The 20503-nt window shown below is 48.6% G+C and overlaps 2 gene segments (V, D, J or C); both read right to left on the bottom strand.

Annotated features, from left to right (window-relative positions):
* Positions 1-1908: 1908 nt before the first annotated feature.
* LOC105498511 (immunoglobulin lambda variable 3-9-like) lies at positions 1909-2725 on the bottom strand. The segment is given in 2 exon segments: positions 1909-2344; positions 2629-2725. Coding segments are annotated over 2 exon segments (359 nt in total).
* Positions 2726-9409: 6684 nt separating this feature from the next.
* On the bottom strand, positions 9410-10076 carry LOC139358395 (immunoglobulin lambda variable 3-10-like). The segment is given in 2 exon segments: positions 9410-9810; positions 9964-10076. Coding segments are annotated over 2 exon segments (447 nt in total).
* Positions 10077-20503: the final 10427 nt, after the last annotated feature.

The following is a 20503-nucleotide window of genomic DNA, read 5'->3' as shown; positions in this document are numbered from 1 at the left end:
GTTTGATTTATTGAAAGATTGATTTCCATTACTGTGATTTATGTGTCAGGTCACGGAGACGCGTGTTTCCTGCTTTCTTGCTTTCCCCCATCTGAGCACATCCTCAGGGCAACCTAAAGCTGACCACTCTCAATCCTGCAACACTGAAGACGCACACACATTCGATAAATACGTTTCTGTTTTTTCCTCACAATGCTTTTAATTTTCTTCATCTTTTCCCATTGCCTATGACATGACTCTTTGAATATTCCATATTAAAATAACTATGAAGGGATTCAGGTTCTATTTAAATATTGTAACATACACTATCCTGTCTTGCCACCTGGATTCATCTCTGAAACCATGACAAATGCATGGAGCAGCTATTTGAGCACCAGGAAAGGAAATGGTACACAGTGGTTTGGGATGGCCCCAGCAGATGAAACAACAGTCAGTGTGAGACTCCTGGATTTCTCAGTGTCCCCTGGCTGGGATCCAGCCATCCCCAAACCTGAAGTGGCACAAACCTGGAAACAAAAAGACGTCCAGAAAGTCCTCTTGTTCAGGATTGAAGATAGGAAAGGAAACTTCTTGGGCTCAAAGTGAAGGCTCAGTCCCCTGCACAAGCAGGTGGTTCACCCCTGGGTTCTCATCTCTCTTATAGCAGCACCTCTCCCTGGGTTCACACTGATGACCTATGGATGGAGACAGGGCTTCCTGCACCAGGTCACTCCACAGTCCCTATAACCTGAAGGGGTGCAGACCAGCACTGTTCATTCACAATATGATATGAGCCTCATGGGAATCCCACTGTCTAGTTACCACGTTAGACATACAACGAGAAGAAGTAAATGAATTTAAAGAATATATTTCATTTACTTAGTATATCAAAAAGAGTATCATTTTCATATGTAATCTAAGTACAATTATTTAGGAGACATTTTTTATACCTTGCATGGCTACTGTTATTATGTTTTGAAGAATCTGTGGAGATTGTGTGGTTGATGGAGATGTGAATGGGTTTCCTGTTGACAAGCGTGGGCTGTGGTGGCTTTTTAAGTGTCAGCTTGGATAGGCTGAAGGAGGGGTGGAAAGAATGATTTTTTGCACAGGGTGTGGAGGGTGGAGGTGGGCAGTGTCCATCCTGCAGCTCACCCTGTGGGTGCATCTGTGGTCCCTGCATGGGGTGAGGCTGCTCCTCATGCCCCGGGTTTCTGGGCGGGGAGATCTGACTCCAATTGTCCCTCAGAAGCCAGACCACCTGGCAGGTCAGGCTCCCTTTTCATTCCATACAAATGCAAGAAACACTCAGATCTCCCTGGGCATGTGGATACTCACAATGCTAATTTAGGATGCTTTCCAGTGTACTGTGGCCTACTGGGTTTCCCGCATAGCCCATATTGGGGATGGCTGGTCATCTTAATTTGGGTTCCCTGGAAGCAGACTCTGAGATGGAGAATTGCATGCACAGAGGATGTGAAAGGAGGTGAGGGAGGCAACACCGGGCAGGAGACCCCGATCCTCATTGAGGCCTCAGTGTTTCCTACAGGGAGCTGTGGAACTGGGAGGATTTTTAGGTCCTCCTGTATTGAGGCAGAGTCTTGAGATGTTGGCCTCAGGCAGTCATGAAACCTAACCTCACTGAGGCAGGGCATAAACCTGGAGGAGTCTGTTCTCTGCCCCGGCTACCACAGGATCCTGAGCTGAGCAGTTCTGGGGACTGATCTAGGACATTTGGGGCAAGGACTGGCCTGTCACCACCTATGGAAATCCAGAGCCAACTGTGGATGTCTACCTCAGTCTGATGTTCCATACAGGCCCTATTTTCCCAAGTCACAGCTGAGTCACCAAAACGCCAGTCCATCACATCACCCTAAATGAACTTCTGATGCACTTTCTGCAGACCCTGCCTGAAGCACTGGAGGGAGGGACAGGCTGGGGGCAGAGATTGAAGAAAATTGAACCAGATCCGCTTATGGCTTTGTTCATAGTACTCCTGGAATTAGAGAAAGAGGGTGACACAGATGGGGAAAGGGTTTGTGTCTCACTTCCTCATCTGCCTGTGTCACTGTGTGCAGTGCTGCTGTCCCACACCTGACAGTAATAGCCTCATCCCCGGCTTGGGCTCCGTCGATGGTCAGGGTGGCGGTGTTCCCCGAGTTGGAGCCAGCGAATCGCTCAGGGATCCCCGAGGGCCGCTTGCTATCCTCATAGATGACCAGCACAGGGGCCTGGTCTGGCTTCTGCTGGTACCAGTACACATATTTTCTTCCAATATTGTTTCCCCCACAAGTGATCCTGGCCATCTGTCCCAGGGCCACTGACACTGAGAGTGGCTGAGTCAGCTCATGGGAGGCCACAGAGCCTGCAAGAAAAGGGGAGAGAATAGAATAGACTTGGAACTGAGGGGCTCAGCCCAAGAACGCCTTCCCACCTGCCTGGCCCGTTTCAGGAATAAAAGTGTCCTCAGGGGATCATGAGCACAGAAGAACAGTATGGGGACATTTCACCCCCAGCAGCCCCTCCCCCTGCAGCAGGATCATGAGCATCCTGCATACCACAGGCAGGGCCCTGCTGAGGTAACTGTCAGGCCAGGCTGGACCCAGAGCCTTGGGACTGGGCAGATGCCTGGGACACTGAGGGCAGCACCTGTAAAGTGAGCAAGGAGGCTCAGAAGGAGAGCGGTCCAGGCCATGGCTTAGGCACCCCCGATGCTGCTTCCTGAGGCCCAGGCTGGGCAGGTTCCTCCCAGGTCTCTCTTATTCCCTTGCTGAAGAGAGCAGCCTGTGATGCAAATCAGCAGAGTCAGGGCTGCTGCTGGAGGAGATCTGTGGTTTCCAGAGAAGGGCTCAGCCCCAAAGGATGCAGAGAAGGGGAGGAGTGGCCTTGCACTCCCACCCTCAGCCTACAGTATCTCCTTTACAAACTGGTTCCACAGTCTCTGCAGATATCTCCACACCACCCTGTGCTCAACCCCCCTCCTGGGCTCACTTGGTCATGGTACAGCTCATAGGTGACTTTGGGTGTTTTTCCTATGACATATGAAGCCCCTCCTATGGGATTGTCCCTGACTGTTGCAGGAGGTGGCCATAGAGTCACAGTGGTGACAGGGAAATTATCTGGGGTCCCCAGTCCCCTCCTCCATTCCATCCTGACTCAGGAGGGAGGTGGTGAATTTTGGTCTAGGCCTCTAGATGTGTGCTGATCATAAATAATTTGTGTCAGTGAGGAGATTTTGGGTGTAGGCCTAAATCTATTTTTGAAGACACTTTCCAGAACCTAATACAAGGACCCTCTTTGTCCCCACTCTCCAGGTGACAGCACCTGCCTTGGATTGGTACAGGCCCCACCCCAGGGCACAGCTCCTCAGTGCTAGAGAAGAGGAAAATTTCTTGGTTGCCAAGTGCACACGGAGTGTTGGAAGATCCATGGGATGCTCCAAGTTTCTACGTTGGCTGTGAGCTCTAGGGCAGGTCATAGATGCTGTGCCCCAGTGTCCCCAGGGTGCTGTGAGGACCAGGGACAGATAAGGAGGTCAAGAAAATGTTTGCTCCATGAGAGAATGAGAGGGGTCAGCAAACTGCAAGACTCCTGGAAGTCAATGTTTATTATGACTAAGGCGTCTTCAGTTGCTGGGGAAAACAAATCAAGGGATTAAAAACTTAATTAAGTCAACAGAAGGTTAATGAGCAACTATTTTGTGCCTCACAAGGAAATCTAGAGCTGTGACTTGGCAGCTTTCCCAGGAGAGAGATGGGAATGCCCAGGGACAGTGGAGATGGGGTGCAGCCAGGGACGGAGAAGCTGCCGTGTCTACAGGACAGGGGCTCCCAGGGCATAGGGCATGGAGGGGGACATGTGTAACCTCAGGAAGGACAGTGTGTGTGACAGGGACAGCATTTTAGCACAACTGGGTGTGTGAGGAGAGGGTGTGTGGGGAAGTCAAGTGCCTGGACCTTTGTCAGGGAAATAGGAGCATCTACAAGAGCTGAAGATAAAATTCGATTCTAGATTTTTTACATCAGTGTCAAGGATGATACTCTAGAAAAAGAAGGACCTATTTCCCTCCAGGTGTCACGTCATGGTCACTGACCCTCCCTGCATGTCAGCATCTCCTTGATGCCCAGGCCCACCCCATCCCCAGGTGACTTTCCCAGGCGACTCTCTGCTGCCCCTCTGGTGGCTGCTCCATACTGGCTGCTGGAGGCTCAGGGGCCTCCTGGGTCCAGGCGTAGGAACAGAACCTGCTGCTCAGGTCCCTGATGCCTTGATCCATGGACTGCTGGCCCCAGGGGAGGAATCCCTCTTCTCTGTGTGGCCCCTGCCTGACTCAAGACCAGGTAGAAGGGGCTCAGCTTACCCATGAAAATACAAAAAATACAGAAAGAGTGAAAACAAACCCCCATCATATTGGAAAAGAGTAACCTGTAACAGGAGTGTGAGGGGAAGAGTCTGCTGTGTGGGGATCTGAGAGGACGGCGGCAACCTGAAGGGATCTGGGACCCAGACCAATCCATGTCTGATTTGATATTGTCTTGTAAGCGAGGAGCTGGGGGCAGGTGTGTGGTGCGGGTAGGTATGTGGTGCGGGCAGGTGTGCGGAGGGCAATTTCCTGGTTATGCTCAGCAATCTGGGAGGGGCTGAGCACACACACTCCCTGGTGGTCTCCAGGATGCAGCTGCTGAGGCTGGGACTGATTAGACACAAGTGGGCTCAGCCCCCTCACTTGTTCCTGCTTACCTGGAGCTGAAGCCATTTAGAGTGCTGGTTAATCTGGCTCCACACTTCCCTCCCAGTGTTCATCATGCAGCCATGGGGAAATTAAGCTTCTGTTACTTCCATTGATTCTGGGTCACCGTCAATGCACCAGCACAAGCAGGTTGATTGTTTTCTGGAAAGTTCTCTAGTAGTTTTCCTTTTGTTTCAGTTGTGCAGAGCTGACTGATGAGGCACCTGCCTTTCAGAGGCACATGCTTGCTACCAGGCTCTTACTCTAGAGGAATACAGAGCCCTTGGCATAGCTGGGGTGTCTGCTGCGCCTGTGGGTAGGTAGGTGTTTGTAGAGAACAGGTTTTCTTGAATGTCACCATGCTTCGCAGCACCTCCACACCATGGTATCACTAGGTCCTCACTGATCCTGCGATTCCTCCTGCTCTGGGCAAAACCTTCTGCTGCTAATTAACTTGCTTCCTCAGGCTGTTCCCTCAAAGTCACTTTGTGAACCTGAGTTTATTCCTCAGTTTGTTTTGAGAGTTAATAGCTATTAAAAATCTCACCTTCACCCGTGTAATGGCTGTGATTGGCAGTGAAGGGCTTCCTCTTACAGAGTGTCTGCCAAGTGCTAGTGGCTGTGTGCTGGAGATTCGATGCTGGAAATTCCATCTGCGGAATGAACAGCACCTTCAAGTTCCAAATCCATCTATAGACACTGGCCGCATACACGTCAGTGCCTAAGGTCATCATCGGCTGCTGTCTTCCCTCCATCGACTCAGTGCCCAAAAGTCATAATGCCCATCCCTTTGATGGTTAAAACATAAAATGGACTCACCCCTGGAACAAGGTTCTGCACACAATGAACATGATCCAACTGTGCACCAGGAACTTGAGTTTTCCTGTGGAACTTTTTGCAAAATGCTTCATAAGCCTCGACTTCCAAGGAATGCTGTTGGATCAGAGAGAAATGGCAACCAAATGTGAACATGGGAAATTTCAGGGTCCTGAAAGGCAGGAAATTAAGCAACTATAAGAATCATTCTTGTGCGGCTGGAGAATATGATATGGTCTGCATAGAAGAGTGCTATTAATATTCTCACTTGTGATAGAGAGAGAGAAGGACGACTATGGCAGACTGTCCACAGTTACCCACCTAGGGAGAGGATGTGTATATAGATGCCCTTGTGACAGTAATCTGTTAACTTTGATGTATACACATGATTTCACCAAAAAGCAGTTGTACTCTTAAAGAAGGAAACAAAAAGACTGAGAGATTCCGAGTGAGGAAAGAAAGCCCAGTGAACCTGGCCCTGGGGCCTGGGATGAGAGATCCCTCCTGAAAGAGGGTGCCAGCCTCACCCTGTGGGACCTGCGCCTTGTGCCTGCAGCCCTGGGACATGGAGCAGAGGGGCAAGCCCTGCACCTGGAACCAAGGATTTCTTAGTGAGTGCCTCAGAAGGCAGCCCAGACTCCAAAGATAAAATCCAAGCTCTTAGGGAGCTGGAGACACACCCAGTCAGGTCAGACCTACGGGGGCAGGTGCTGGGAACTTGGAGACTGTGAATGATCAGTGTTCCCTGAAGACAGTCCCCAGGTGGGACCCAAGGTTGGGTCTGCACTTCCTCTGCAGTCTCTGTGAAATGTCAGGACAAGAAGGGCCTTGAGGCCCACAGGGGCTGGGTCTCCTGTCCTCCTCAGGCCTCAGGTGCCCCATTAGAATGTGGGGTCAACACCTTTAGGAAACCAGAGGAGATACAGCCTCCACTAAGCTGCTTCTACCCAAGAAAAAGGAATTCCAGCAGGATTGCATCCTGTGAAACAGCTCTCTCCTTCCCTGTGTGATGTGTGATTACACATGGAGCCACGTGACACTATATGGATTCCTAAAGTCCTCATGTGTACTACAAACGCATAAAAGGTCCTTGCAGCTTTTTAATGAGCTTCCACCTGTACAGGTTTTATTGAACACATGTAGGCCCTGAGAGTATGGAAAAGCTGTTCCAAATCTCCAGCCCTGCAGGGGCCAGGTTAGGACCAGAGCGGACACCTGACCCTGAGGCCTGACCTACAGCTGCTCAGAGGGCAGGTGAGAATGAGAGCCAGGCCGAGGGGGGACAGTTGTGTTGCAAGTCCCCATCTGTCTCTGTCACTGTGAGTCCCTGCCAGCTGCCCCCACTGCCACAATCTGAGGCACTGTAGTAGCTTGGTCCCTGGCCTGGGCACTGCTGATAGGGTGGCCATGTTCCCTAGTTCGTGGCCTAAAAATTAAGGAGAGGTCTCTGAGGGCTGGTTGCTGTTATACTAGAGGACCATCGTTGAGGCCTGGCTTGGCTTCTGCTTTTTCCAAAATGCCTGTTTATTCTGAGGTTATCTCCAGAGCATATGATCGTGGTCATCTGTCCCAGGGCCACTGACACTGAGGGGAGCTGTCCCTGCATGTAGGAGGCACAGGGCTGGGCAGAGAGGAGGTTAGAGAGGGGTTGATGACAGGGACCCATTCCCAGAAGGTCCCAACACCGAGGCGGTGCCTGGTCTGAACTCAGGTTTTGGGCTGGCCATTTACGGAGCAATTTATTGAGTGGTTTAATGGAAGGTCTTTTACTGTTCGTAAAATGTCTTTTAAAACATTTCTACACTATTGTCTTATAAAATTTCCACAATTGAAATAACTAATGTTTCCTGTTCTCAATAGAAAAATAGATTTCTCTTAGTGGTGCTAGAACTGAATTGGGTACCAAGATGCAGTTGACAGGATCCCAGGGTAGGCGGGGGCCAAGTAGTGCCATTTTAGTGCCTAAGACATGGTGGCTTGGTTACACTAATGCATAGCTGAGCCAACAAGGGATCAGAATAATCAGACAAGATCATGGATGTGGTCTAGGTGGTCCTAGTGTCCCTAGACCTGAGGTAGGTGAGCAACCTCCTCATTGCTATTTTTCTAAATGAGCAGAAAGCTCCATCAGAGAAAGACTGGGGAGGCTCCTGGGCCTCAGCAGGGGCTCTTCGTGACTGTGGCCACAGAGCTCACCATAGGACACAAGCTGCCAATGAGCTGAGTATTATCTGACCCTCAGTCCCAGATGGCCATTTGCAGTGGCCTCCCCATCACATGGCCAGGCTGTACCTGAGACCTGATGGATCAAGGCACAAATAAGTTGCATGAAAAGGTGGCCAAATAGACATGGCCTAACTCCTGCCCCATGGCCATCCTCTCACCTTACAGCCTGGGCCTCCTGAGGGGCTCCCAAGGACCACCTGCCTAAGAGGAGGTACTCAGGCTCAGGATACAGAGGTTTCTGCAGGACAGACAGCCATCCCTGCTGTGGACAGTGCTAGTATCCCACCTGGCCTCTGGGCTTCCTGAACAGCAGTGGTGGAGGAACACTTTCCTTAAGGCAGAACTTAGAGCAGTGTACCTGGTTCATGTCATCTGCAAAGAGAGATGGGCAGAGGTTCCATGGGCTGTGATTCAGGGACTTGGAAGACGATCAAAGATGTTCAGAGACACAGGAAATACAATCAGAATATTGATCACAACTATGTCTGAGGGAGAGATGTGTGAGCAAGCAGAAAGCATGAGGGTATTCATCTCCTATGTGAATATTTTGTAAAGTCTGACTTGAGAAGGAATTGATTTTGCTAACCAGGTTGGTAGGATGGTTGACTCTGCAGACGCTTGGCAGTCTGCCCCAACCACTGCTGTCATTGCCCAATTGGCTCAATAACAAATGCCCCATGGTTGCAGAAAAGGAGGCTGTCCATGGGCTCATCAAAGTGGACTACCACTCATTAGAGCTGACCTGGCTGTAGCTACTGCTGAGTGACCATCTGCCAACAGCAAAGACCAACAGGAAGATCCCTATAGGATGCCAGTTGATATTAATTTCATTAAAGCTGTCCCATCATGGCAGGGATAGCTCTTTGCTCTTGCCAGAATAGACACTTAGTATAGATAGGGATTTGATTTCTTTGACTGCAGTGCTTCTGCCAAACCTTTTATCTCTGGATTACAGAATGCTTCACCCAACTTGATGGCATTCCACAGGGGGCTTTGACCAAGGAACTCAAATCACAGCAAATAAACAGCAACCCACGGGCCCATCCTCATGGCATTCAAGTGTCTTACCATCTTCACCAATATTCTTTGGCATCTGGATTATATGAATGGCTTAGTGTCTGCTTGAAGACTAAGTTACTGTGGCAGCAGGATGGCAAAAACATGTAGAGTTGGGCAATGTCTGGGGATGGGGCAGGCACTGTACAGCAGTGCCCAATATGCACTATTTCTCCCACAGTCAGGATCCATGAGTCCAGGAATCAAGGAAGAAATTGTAGTGGCTCCACTCAAAAACATCCTTAGTGATCCATTAGCAAAATTTAATGTCCTCCCCAACAACCTCAGGCTCTGTGAGTCTAGAGTCTTAGTTGCACTGAGAAATGCTTCTTCCAAGAGTAAAACAACAACTGCATTGAACTGAGAGCTAAAAGTTTCCCCTGTCACTATGGGGTTTTCATGCCTGCATGGATGTCCCGCTATGTCTGCCTTTCCACTCATACTCTCCATTCACAACTCAAACCATGGGCAAGGAAACACAGGACAGTCTGGCCCTGCCAGGCCCAAATCCACTCCTGGCTCATTCCTGTAAAGTCTGCCCAGAGAAGTGGAGGGAAAGGCAGCTTAGGGATCTCCTAGTCAGGTGAACTCTGCCAGACCTGCTTATGGGTTGGTCCACAGCTGTCCTGGGGCTGGAGGGAGAGGATAAAATAGATGAAGAAGGGGTTTGTGTCTCACTTCCCCATCTGCCAGTGTCACTGTGCTATGATTACCACTGCTGTCTGCTGAGTAACAGTAGTAGTCAGCTTCATCCTCCACCTGGGCCCCACTGATAGTCAAGGTGGCCACTGTCCCTGAGCTGGAGCCAGAGAATCTCTCAGGGATCCCAGAGGGCCGTTTGCTGTCCTCATAGATGATCAGCACAGGGGACTGGCCTGGCTTCTGCTGGTACCAATCAGCATATTTTTCTGGCAATGCATCTCCAGAGCAGGTGATCCTGGCCGTCTGTCCTGGGGACACTGACACCGAGGGTGGCTGTGTCAGCTCATAGGAAGCTGCAGAGCCTGCAAGGAAAACAGGAGAGGGGGCTTGAAGATGAAGAGCCCATTCCCAGGGGTCCCACCCTGAGGCTGTGTCTGGGCTTAGCACAGGGTTCAAGGCAGGGCCAACTTGGGGTCTATGGGGACTGAGCCTGGGTCACGGCCTAGGAGCAGCACCTGTGCAGAACGTGAGGAGGGGGAGTAGGAGAGGAATCCAGGCCATGGTGAGACACCCAGAGCTCTGCCTCCTGAGCCCACAGCACAGCTGGGCTCCCTAGGCTTCTCTTATTCCTTCCCAGGCCCTATGGGGCAGTAAGTGCTTGTTGTTCATGCAAATTTCTATCTTCTGGGACTCCTCATCGAAAGATGTCACTCAAACTAGCTGTGAGGGCAGCACAGGTGACTGAAGAAGTTGGGTCTTTGGTCAGAAAATTATCGTCAACCTCTGAGGCCTGTGATCACAGTCACCTTCCTGGGGACTGGCCATATGACACTGTCCCAAACCTCTCTGACCTGTGGTCTGTCCTGGGCCATGCTCAGCAGGGCTGCAGGCCTTTTAGGAACCTGGCATGGGGCTGAGTTGGGCCCTGCTGAGAGATCATTGATGATGCCTGACTCAGCAACAGGTGGACCAGAGAGCCACTATATTCCCCCTCCTTCATCTCCTCTCTGGGTCCACCACAATTGCTTAGTCCCATCCTGGTCATTTCATCTAAATAATGTACTGTGTCATCAGGATACTTGTTAATTATTTTAGTAGGAGCAGATGGGTCATTTAAGCAACCACACACCCTGTGGCGTCATCGGGACATCTGCTTTCATTTCAGCCATGGTGCTGCTCCTTCTAGGCCATTCCCCATCCTCACATAGACCAGCCATTGCCATTCTCAGCTCTTCCATTATTTATTTATTTATTTTTTTCTATGATTATTTTATGTAAACTTGTAAAAGGCACCAGAAAATCATCGGAGTTCTCAGTCCAGTGTGGTTTTCTCGTGCTTTTTAGAAGTTTACATGAAATATTGATGGGAAATTCAGCTTTAGGCCCAGTGGTCTCTGCAAACATCCCAGGGACACAGCCTTTGCACAGAGTGTGAGTTCTGGATGATGGGTGGTGCCCAGTCTCTGCAATGCGGCAGACTCTGTCACTGAGCCAAGGACAGCCTCGCGGTCAGAGCTGTGGCCTGAGGCAGGTGAGAATCCCCTTCCCTCTGGAAAGCATCTCCTCCAGGAGGCCGGGGATGCCCCATCCAGGAACCAGGGCCCCGAGTGTGCCACCCCACCCACCTGAGACTCCGCTGAGTGCAGGGGCTGCCCCCTGAGTCAGAGTCAGCCTGGACCTGGAAGGAGAGGCAGAGGGAGGAGGGATCGGGCGTCCCCGGAAGTGCCCAGGATAGAGGGTTCACCTCCCCAGGACACTGCTGGAGAGGGAGGGGCAAGGCCCTGAGAGTGGCAGGAAGCTCAGGTGGCCATCCTGGGTGAAGGACTCGAGCCCTGGGAGCCCCATTCTCTCATGCTGGGCCCCCTCCTAGAACACCTTGACCTTGGAGCATCTTCCAGGGAATCCCAGCACTGTGGGAGCTGCCCAGGCTGACACCTGGGCCCAGGCACCTCCAGCTGCATTTCCCAGGTGAGGCTCTCATTGTGCCCTGGCTTCTGTCAGTGTCCTGGGTGATGCTATGTGAGTCTGACCCTCAGAACATAGTCACTGTAGCCAGAAGCAATAGGATGGACTGTCTTGACTTCCAGTCCTGGGACTGAACCTTGGACACTTGTAGACCTCCCAGGGCTGCCTACCCCTAAGCTCCACTGGGGCAGCCCCAGTCTCTGTCCCGGCTGCTCCTGGCTGCAGCTCTGCTGCCCCCTGCTGGTGGACGAGACCGAGCCCAGGAGAACTTTTCTCCTCCCGGTGACCCCACAGTACCTGCCACCTGGGAGGGTGGGGACAAAGGAGTCCAGCCTCACTTTGAACCAGTGTGATCCACTGTGGTTTTCTCAGGTCAGCACAGAAAGGTCGTGTATATGGTTTCAGGAAGGTGGGGAGGTGCAATTCCCATAATGGAGTCTTGTGCTGAAATATTCTTTGGTCCATGGTTTTTGATTGCAGACTGAAGACTGCAGGGTAAGCTGTAGCTCTTCTGTAATAAAGATGAAAGTCCAGAGAAATGCAGTGACCCCTCATGGGGACCCTCAATTCCTAAATATATGGGAACTAAGACCGATGCCCCCTTTCTATAGGAAAAGCTGCGTTGAATTTGAGAACACCTGATTTTTCTATCACTAAACCTTAGTTGTGTACTTAAGTCATTGTCATCATCATCGCCATCTTTTTCTATGACTATTTTTTTTTCATCATACACTGTTCACAATTTGTGGTGGGAGGATTTCCACACTATCCTTGTCTGTCGTTTTGAGAAAATTGCGAGTATCTTGCTAATATATCTGGGAACATGCATTCCCACACTAGAAAATGCCCCCAGAGATGGACAGGACTCCACCAACCACCAACCTGTGTCCACTCTCTGAGATTCACTTATTCTATCTTTAACTAACAGATTATTTCTGTGTCTTTTTGGATTTTTTTTTTAGAAAAGTTTCTAAAAATGACTTTTCAAAAAAAATACAATCAATGGATATGTTCCTTGTTTTTCTTTCCCTTTCTCTGTCTCTGTTTTTGATTTTTTAAAAAAATGATTCCTTTCTATCTTCGTGCTGGCTTAAGTGATGGTTAATTGTAAGTGGCACATTGACTAGGATGTGGTTCCAGGTTGATTTTGTCCAATACAAATATAGAAGTTTATGTGAAGATATTCTCTAGATGTGACTCACATTTAACTCAGTAGACTTTGTATAAGCAGATTACTCATCACAATGTGGTGGGCCTCATTCATGAGTAGAAAGTGTATAGAGCAGGCCAGGCCTGGTGGCTCACACCTGTAATCCCAGCACTCTGGGAGGCCAAGGAGGCAGGAGGATCACTTGAGGCCAGGAGTTCAAGACCAGCCTGGTCATCATGGAGAAACTTGGTCTCTAATAAAAATACAAAAATTAGATGGGTGTGATGGCGCACACCTGTAATCCCAGCTACCTGGGAGGATGAGGAACAAGAATCGCTTGAAGCTGGGAGGCAACGATTGTAGTGAGCTGAAATCTCATTGCTGTGACCCATCCTGGGTGACAGAGTGAGACTCTGTCTCAAAAAAGAAAAAGAAAAAGAAAAAAAGGAAAGTGTTCAGAGCAAACACTGAGGATTTCTTAAATCCTGTCTTGCTGAATTCAGGTTCAGGACTGCAACATCAACTCTTACCTGAATTTCCAGCCTTCAGCCTACCCAAGAGATTTTTATCCTTGTCAGACATGACAATCCTATGAACCAATTTCTTCTTTTAAGTTTCTTTCTCTCTGTCTCGATATATACACATGCATGCATACCTCACAGCCTCAAACTCCTGTGCTCAAGCAATACTCCTGCCTCAGTCTCCCAAAGTGCTGAAACAGAATGATGAGTTATCAAAATGACCTCAGTCGTGGCCTGCATCTGCCTCTGCCTAGGGGTGTCTTGAGGGAGGACATTTGGGATGATGAGATTTGCAAGGGAGAGAGTCAACATTCTCAGGGCCAGTGAGAGGACATAGGGCTTCTCACTCTGAGTCCTTGAGGAGGAAGGGGAGGGGTATGTTTTGGCCTCACTTCTTTGTGTCACTGTGGCTCACCCATCCTCACCATCAAACATGTGGCTTTCTCCACAGTGATATTTGGCCTCATCCTGAGATTGGAGGTTGAAGATAATTAAGTAGCATTCAGCCCCAGAGCTGGAGCCCAATAAGTGATTGGGGATCCTGTTCCCCTTGCTGTGGCTGCCATCACTCTTAACCTTCGTTATACACTGGGAGGAGGGGGACCTCCCTGGTCTCTGTTGATACTGTTCAGTGGTATAGGTGCTGTGCTCACTGCTGAGGGTGCAGGTGAGCTTGGCCGAAGCTGACAGCAAGGCAGATGCAGACGGGGGCTGAGTCAGCACAGACAGAGCACAGAGACCTGGAAACATAGAAGTTCATGAATGATGCTGAATGCCCCTGAGGACCCGTACTAGGGGGAAATAACAGTGAAAGGGTTTCCCTGAATTCCCTGGATGCTCCGACCTGTGGGGAAAATGAAGGGCAGGAGGTAGAAGGAGACACAGGCCATGATGGGAGGCACTTCTGAGAGCTCTGACCGTGGCTGCCCAGTGTAGCCTGGACACAACCAGCTCCTATCTTATCCTCTTCTTGAAGCTCAAGAAGGGAGGAACATTGAATCCAAATCTATTCTCTATTCCCCAGCATGTCTGTCTGAGCTCATAGCTGAGCTCTGGGGCTGATGGCCTCAGGGTAGTCATTTCTCGAGGTCACAAGAAGGGCCGGGTTGGTGTCAGGAGTGGAGAGTGGATTGTACTCAAAAGACTGGACCTGAAAGGAAACATCAGTCACACCCTTTGCATGTGAGCTCTACTGGGGGACTTGGAGTTATTAGGGTCCCCAAACCATACACCCACAGTGCCTCCTGCTGTCCACAGGAGGAATGCCATCCACCATGTATCACTAGATTATGCAAAACAACTACTTATGAGACCTTAATATATTCAGAGTCTTTGGTGAATGTTTTATAGGCACAACCTTGACCAGATATTTATAATAACCCTTCCTCAGCCCTACGCTTACGGCATAACCTCTCCTCAAGTTTACTGATGTGAGAACCAACATTGAAAGGTTACACAATGACAGAAGTGAGTGGAGTCGAGATTCCATGCAGAGCCTAGACTTCAGCTTCTTCCTGCCCTGCTTCCTTTCTTCCCATGAGTCTCCTCCTCCCACCTCATCCCAGACTGATGGGAAGAATCTTGACTCCACTTCACATGTCAATTATGTTTATTAAATTAAAAGACTTCAGTATCTAGTGTTACAGCTGTCCTAATTCAACAGCCTTGACCTTCTTAGAAATAAAATCCTGATCCCAAATTTTTCTGGGGATATGACTGGCACAAGGAGCCAAGCAGACATCTGGATGTCCCAATGTCACTGCTGACACATGCGCCTTTGTTATCTGTCATGGAGGGAACAGAGGAAGTGTCCCTACCTCTGTCTACAGAATCCATGGAAGACAATGCACCTGATTAAAAAAGAGAGGGTTGTGATCTTTTAGTTTAATAAACATAATTGATAAGAAAGTATTCCTTAATTAATATTCTAAGTATATGTATTAGTTTTCAGACCTAGGATGGGTGAGGCTGTGATGAAACTAATTCACTCACAACATGATGGTGCAGTATAAATAGAAAAGACATGTGAAGCCCTGTGATGATCTCAGAGACAGACAGAAGTCTCTATGTGCTGACTCCTTGGAGTTGGTCTAAAGAGATAACTGAGATAAGATGAGGCCACAGGTCACCAATACGCCTGCTCCTGTACTTGGAGGAGCACATCACACGCAGTTCCTCCATACACTTACCAACGTATGAACCCACTTCTCCTGTCACTGGGCATCTCAGGGTCTCCTCCCAGGACCGTGCTGGCCACTCATGCAGGCCAGTTCTGATGCCTTTTCTTGTGGGTCCTGATGCAGCGTTGGATGTAACTCGCTAAGACTGTCCTGGGAGATGGATACATCACCAGAATGTGCTCCAGGAGAATTACAGCAAAACCACTTTGTCTTGTCCAGATTCTCTGTGATGCACATTACTCTCCCAGTTGCGTCTCTAGAACTGACCTTGCCTGTGAATTCCTGATTGTGGGAAGAAGCACCCAGTTCTGCAGAAACTGTGAAGGTGATCTGCCCAAAGTAAACAATCAGTTTGTGACCTGTGACCATGCCCAGTGGGCAGTGTGGAGGTTGGGATGGCCATGTGAGGACTGCCAGTCGATAGAGCAGGTCTTGTGTCACTGAGGGGAAGAGACCTTGGGGAAAGAGAGCAGGGGCATCTCCCACTGTTTCCTGTGGGTCAGTCCACTGAGGCAGAAAGGGGAGTTGAATAAGATCTTAAGATGCAAAGACCACAGCAGAGCTGGGGCTCAGGACAGTCAAGACCTGCAGCTTTAGGAAAGAAGCTGATAAGCCTAGTGTCCCAGGGAGACTCTGTCAGGGAAGCAGCTGCATTTAGCCCCACCCAGTGGAGAAAGGAGATTCTTGATTCCATAAATCAAGAATTTCCAGCTTGGCTGGGAGCCCATGGAAGCAACTGTTATCCATGTGTCAGGGATTTGCTCACTCTGGTGATGGCCAGAGAGCATGGGTGGATCAGATATTCAGGGAATACTGATAGCTGGCTAATTACGAAGGTTCAAGGACATTCACAATTCTCCTTGGTTCACTTCCTCTGGAACCAGCCTGGGCATGTACTCGGGATGATGGGGAGGGTAAATAGCCCTTCCTTAAAAAGCAGAGGATGACGTCTCCCGTGTCAGCATGAAAAGAACAAGAAAGACAGCATGAAAAGCTGCCCCTCAGGGTGAAGGAGAGAGAAGACATTTTTCAGATGGCCGGGTCTTTCTGGGCTATTGTTAATGCACCAGAGAACTTGGTGGTGCACATCCAACCTGCAGAGCCCCAAGGGGAAGGTCAAGCCATGACAGAGACAATGTTACAAATTTACATTGTAGCGCCCCCCCCCCCCAAATTGATATTGAAGTCCTCAGCCCCAGGACCTCAAAATGGGATCTTATATGGGAATAGGGTGGTTACAGATGTAATGAGTTAACATGACATCATACTGAAGTGGGGTGGGCTCCCAATCCAACAGGACTGGTGTTGTTATAAAAGGAGGAAACAGCCGAATGCAGTGGCTCACGCCTGTAATCCCAATACTTCGGGAGGCCGAGGCGGGTGGATCACCTGAGGTCAGGAGTTTGAGACCAGCCTGGCCAACATGGTGAAACCCCATCTCTACTAAAAATATGAAAATTAGCTGGGGGTGGTGGCGGGCGCCTGTAATCCCCACTACTCAGGAGGCTGAGGCAGGAGAATCACTTGAACCTGGGAGGCGGAGGTTGCAGTGAGCCGAGATTGCACCACTGCACTCCAGTCTGGGCGACAGAGCAAGACTCCATCTCAAAAAGAAAAGCAACAACAACAACAACAAAAAATGAGGAAACATGGTCAGAGACACACATAGGGAAAATGCCATATGAACACAGAGGCAGAGATTGGGGTGTTCACCTACAAGACAGGGAACAGCACATCCTTCCAGAAGCACCTGAAGCTAGGGAGATGCACAGAACAGGCCCTCGTTCAGCCTCAGAAGAAACCAACCCTGCCAACACCTTGATCTCAGATTGTAACATCACCTACAGATTAGTGGAGAAGACATTTCTTTTCTCTGAGCATCCAGTCTGTGCTACTTTGTTATGGTAATCCTGGCAAAATAACACAGATGCCCCTAGGAATGCTGTGTTCAGGGAACCCCCTGCAGAGCTGGGCTGTTTGCAGATACTTTGGTCTCCATCATCACAATCCTTTTGGTAGGGGCCTCCCTGTCCTGTGTTTTCCTCCCTTACAGTGCCCGAATTTCCTCTCAAGGAAACTGTCCCAACCCCACAGTCAGCAAATAGTGTCTTCTGTGACCCTAGACACCTCCCTCCCATGCCTGCCCGCTCGGGGCCCTGGCGGGATTTCTGATCAGACTCACAGGCCTCTCTCAAGGTTGTGGCTGTCAGCTGAGGAATGAGGCCCGGGGCAGGGAGGGATGGCCCAGGACCATGGGGCCAGAAAACCTTGAACACCCTTCGGATGAGCTCAGCAGCCTTTCCCCGCCTGGCTGGCTACACCTCCTCCTCATGGATGAAGTTGCAATCCTTGGTTCTGTGGACTCCCCCACTTTCCTCCCTGGCTGACTTCACCTGAAAACAGCTTCTGAGACATTGGGGGAGTTGGCAGGAGAACACCTAGGGATGCTCACCTCAGCTCCTGGGCCTCTATTTTAAATCATTTTAATCTCTCTCGTTTCGAACAATCTGAAACCCTCGGCACTGCCTTTCCTCCATCTGAGGTCTAATTTTCATGAGCAAGGTCGGTAATGATTGCGGTCAACTAAGGAGCACTTGAATGTGTTACGCCCTGTATTAAGCACTTTATGAATATGATTCAATTACATCCCTGCAGCTTTGTTAAGAAAAAAAGCTTGCTTTCTCTCTCCCAATGATCTCTGCACAGGCCAGCCTCCCTTCGCCTTCTCTCATGAGTGGGGACAGCCTGAGGCCCTCACTAGATGCAGATACCCAATCTTGATCTTTCCAGCCATCAGAAGCATGACCCCAATAAACCCTTTTTTTTCCTTTACAAACTATCCAGCTTCCGGTATTGTTTATAGCAACACAAAAGATACTAAGACACCAGGAGAGGAGGGAGAGTTCACCCGTGCTTCTCAGGTTTCTTCCTTAGGTGAGTCTTACCTGTGCCTGAGTGAGGAGGGTGAATAGGAGCTAAGCCCTCAAAATGTCCTTGGAGGATCTGCAGCATCAGCCTCACCTGGAAGCTGGTAGACATGGAGAATCTGGGGCCATACCAAGACATGCCGAGGGTACAGCTGTATGTTAACCAAAACCCTCAGGGGATTTGTGGGCCCAGTGAAATTCCAGAAGCTGTGGTTTAAACCACAGTGGAAAGTCTCACTTTCTCTGCTTTTGACAACGTGCTCTTGTCTCCTACAAGCCCTTCTAAGAATGCCTGGGTTTGGTGCTTTACTTCCCTGGTCTCATCAAACTGAGCTTGATTCCAGTGCTAGACTCTAATGATGTGCAAGAAATGTTTTGAGAGCAGACAGTTTTAAAATCCACATGAGTGGTGTGCTGGGAAAGGGACAAGATCCCAATGAGATGTCCAGAGAGAAATAGGTGGTTCATATCTTGTTCTCTCTCAGCTCCCATTAGTATGGAATTTCCTTATTTCTCAAACATATGATCTCTGTGTTTCAGCCTCCATCTGTTTTTCTCTTTGACTGAAACGTTTCCTGTGTGTGACCCCACTGCCACACAATACCTGCCTACATTCTAGTCATCCTTTCAGACACCTGTACTCAAGATTTACCAAGGAAGAGGTTTCTGGCCACCAGAATATTTGAAAATACAAAATTATAACCTTTTAGCATTTATCAGTAAGTTCTAAGAATTGGGTATGGGATATCCAGATGCTTTGCATGGAATAACATCCCCTGTAACTTCTGTACCGCAAATCTTATTGTGCGTGATGTTCTGACAATACTAGAAAAAACAACCAAAGAAAATGTTTCCTTGAAAGAAAACATTTGATCTGACTGTTGAGACAATCATGTGATTTTTTTCTTCGTTTTCTCTTCATCGTCACTGGCATTTGTTAGGCTTTTTTTTTTTTTGAGACGGAGTCTTGCTCTGTCACCCAGGCTGGAGTGCAGTGGTGCTACCTTGACTCACTGCAAGCTCCGCCTCCTGGGTTCACGCCATTCTCCTGCCTCAGCCTCCTGAGTAGCTGGGACTACAGGAGCCTGCCACCATGCCCAGCTAATGTTTTTATATTTTTAGTAGAGACGGTGTTTCATCATGTTAGCCAGGATGGTCTCAATCTCCTGATCTCGTGATCTGCCCACCTCGGCCTCCCAAAGTGCTGGCATTACAGGCGTGAGCCACTGCACCTGGCCTTGTTATGTTTTGGTGATAGACATTCCAGCAGTGGTGAGATGATATCTCATTTGGGTTTTAATTTGCATTTCCCTGATTATTAATAGTCACCTTAAACACATACCTGTTTGCCATTTGTGTGTCTTTAGAGAAAAGTCTATTCAGGTCCTTTGCCCATTTTAAAATGATTTTTTAATGCTAATGAGTTGTTTTAGAGCCTTGTCCTCTTTTCTTACACTGGATATTATGCCTTTTCAGATGAACAGGATATTAGAACCTGTTCACATGAATACCCTCTCCCATTCTAAGGGCTGTCTTCAATCTGTCATTTGCTTTGCAGAAGCATTTTAGTTGAATAAACTCCCATTTGTCTATTTTTGTTTTTGTTCTCGGTTCTTTTGAAGTCTTAGTCATAAAACTTTTGTGTAGCCCAAAGTCCTGAAGAATTTTATCTATGTTCCCTTCTAGTTGTTTTATAGCTTCAGGTCTTATACTTAGGTTTGTAATCCTTGTTGGGCTGATTTTTTATTTGGAGAGAGATGGGTTCTAGTTTCATTGTTCTGCATGTGGATCTCCACTTTTCTCAGCACTGCCTATTGAAAATGGTGTCCTTTCTCCAATGTATGTTCTTGATACCTTTGTTGAAAGTCAATTGGTTGTCAATACATGGATATGTTTCCAGATTCTCTGTTCTATTATTCTGAGTGTCTTATTTTATGGCATTACTATGCTGTTTTTGGTTACTGTAGCTTGTAGTATATTTTGAATCAGGTGGTGTGATGTCTTAAGCTTTGTTGTTTTTGGCTATACAGGGTATTTTGTGGTTCCATACAAATTTTAGACTTTTTTTTCCTATTTTTGTGAAGAAAGTCATTAGTATGTTTTTAGGGATTGCATTGAGTCCGTAGAATGCTTTGGGTTGTAGTTTGTTTTTCTTAGTACTCTATAAATAGTGCTCCACTGCCTCCTGCTTGCATTGCTCCTAATAAGAAATCTACTTTTATCATTATGTTGTTCACTGAATCTAACACGTATTTCCTCTCTGGCTACTTTGAAGAGCATTTCTTTATCATATTTTTTTTTCCAATTTGATG

The sequence above is a fragment of the Macaca nemestrina genome, chromosome 15 (assembly GCF_043159975.1).
Source record: "Macaca nemestrina isolate mMacNem1 chromosome 15, mMacNem.hap1, whole genome shotgun sequence".
In the NCBI taxonomy this organism is placed as follows: domain Eukaryota; kingdom Metazoa; phylum Chordata; class Mammalia; order Primates; family Cercopithecidae; genus Macaca; species Macaca nemestrina.
This window is presented reverse-complemented; position numbering and strand designations above follow the sequence as displayed.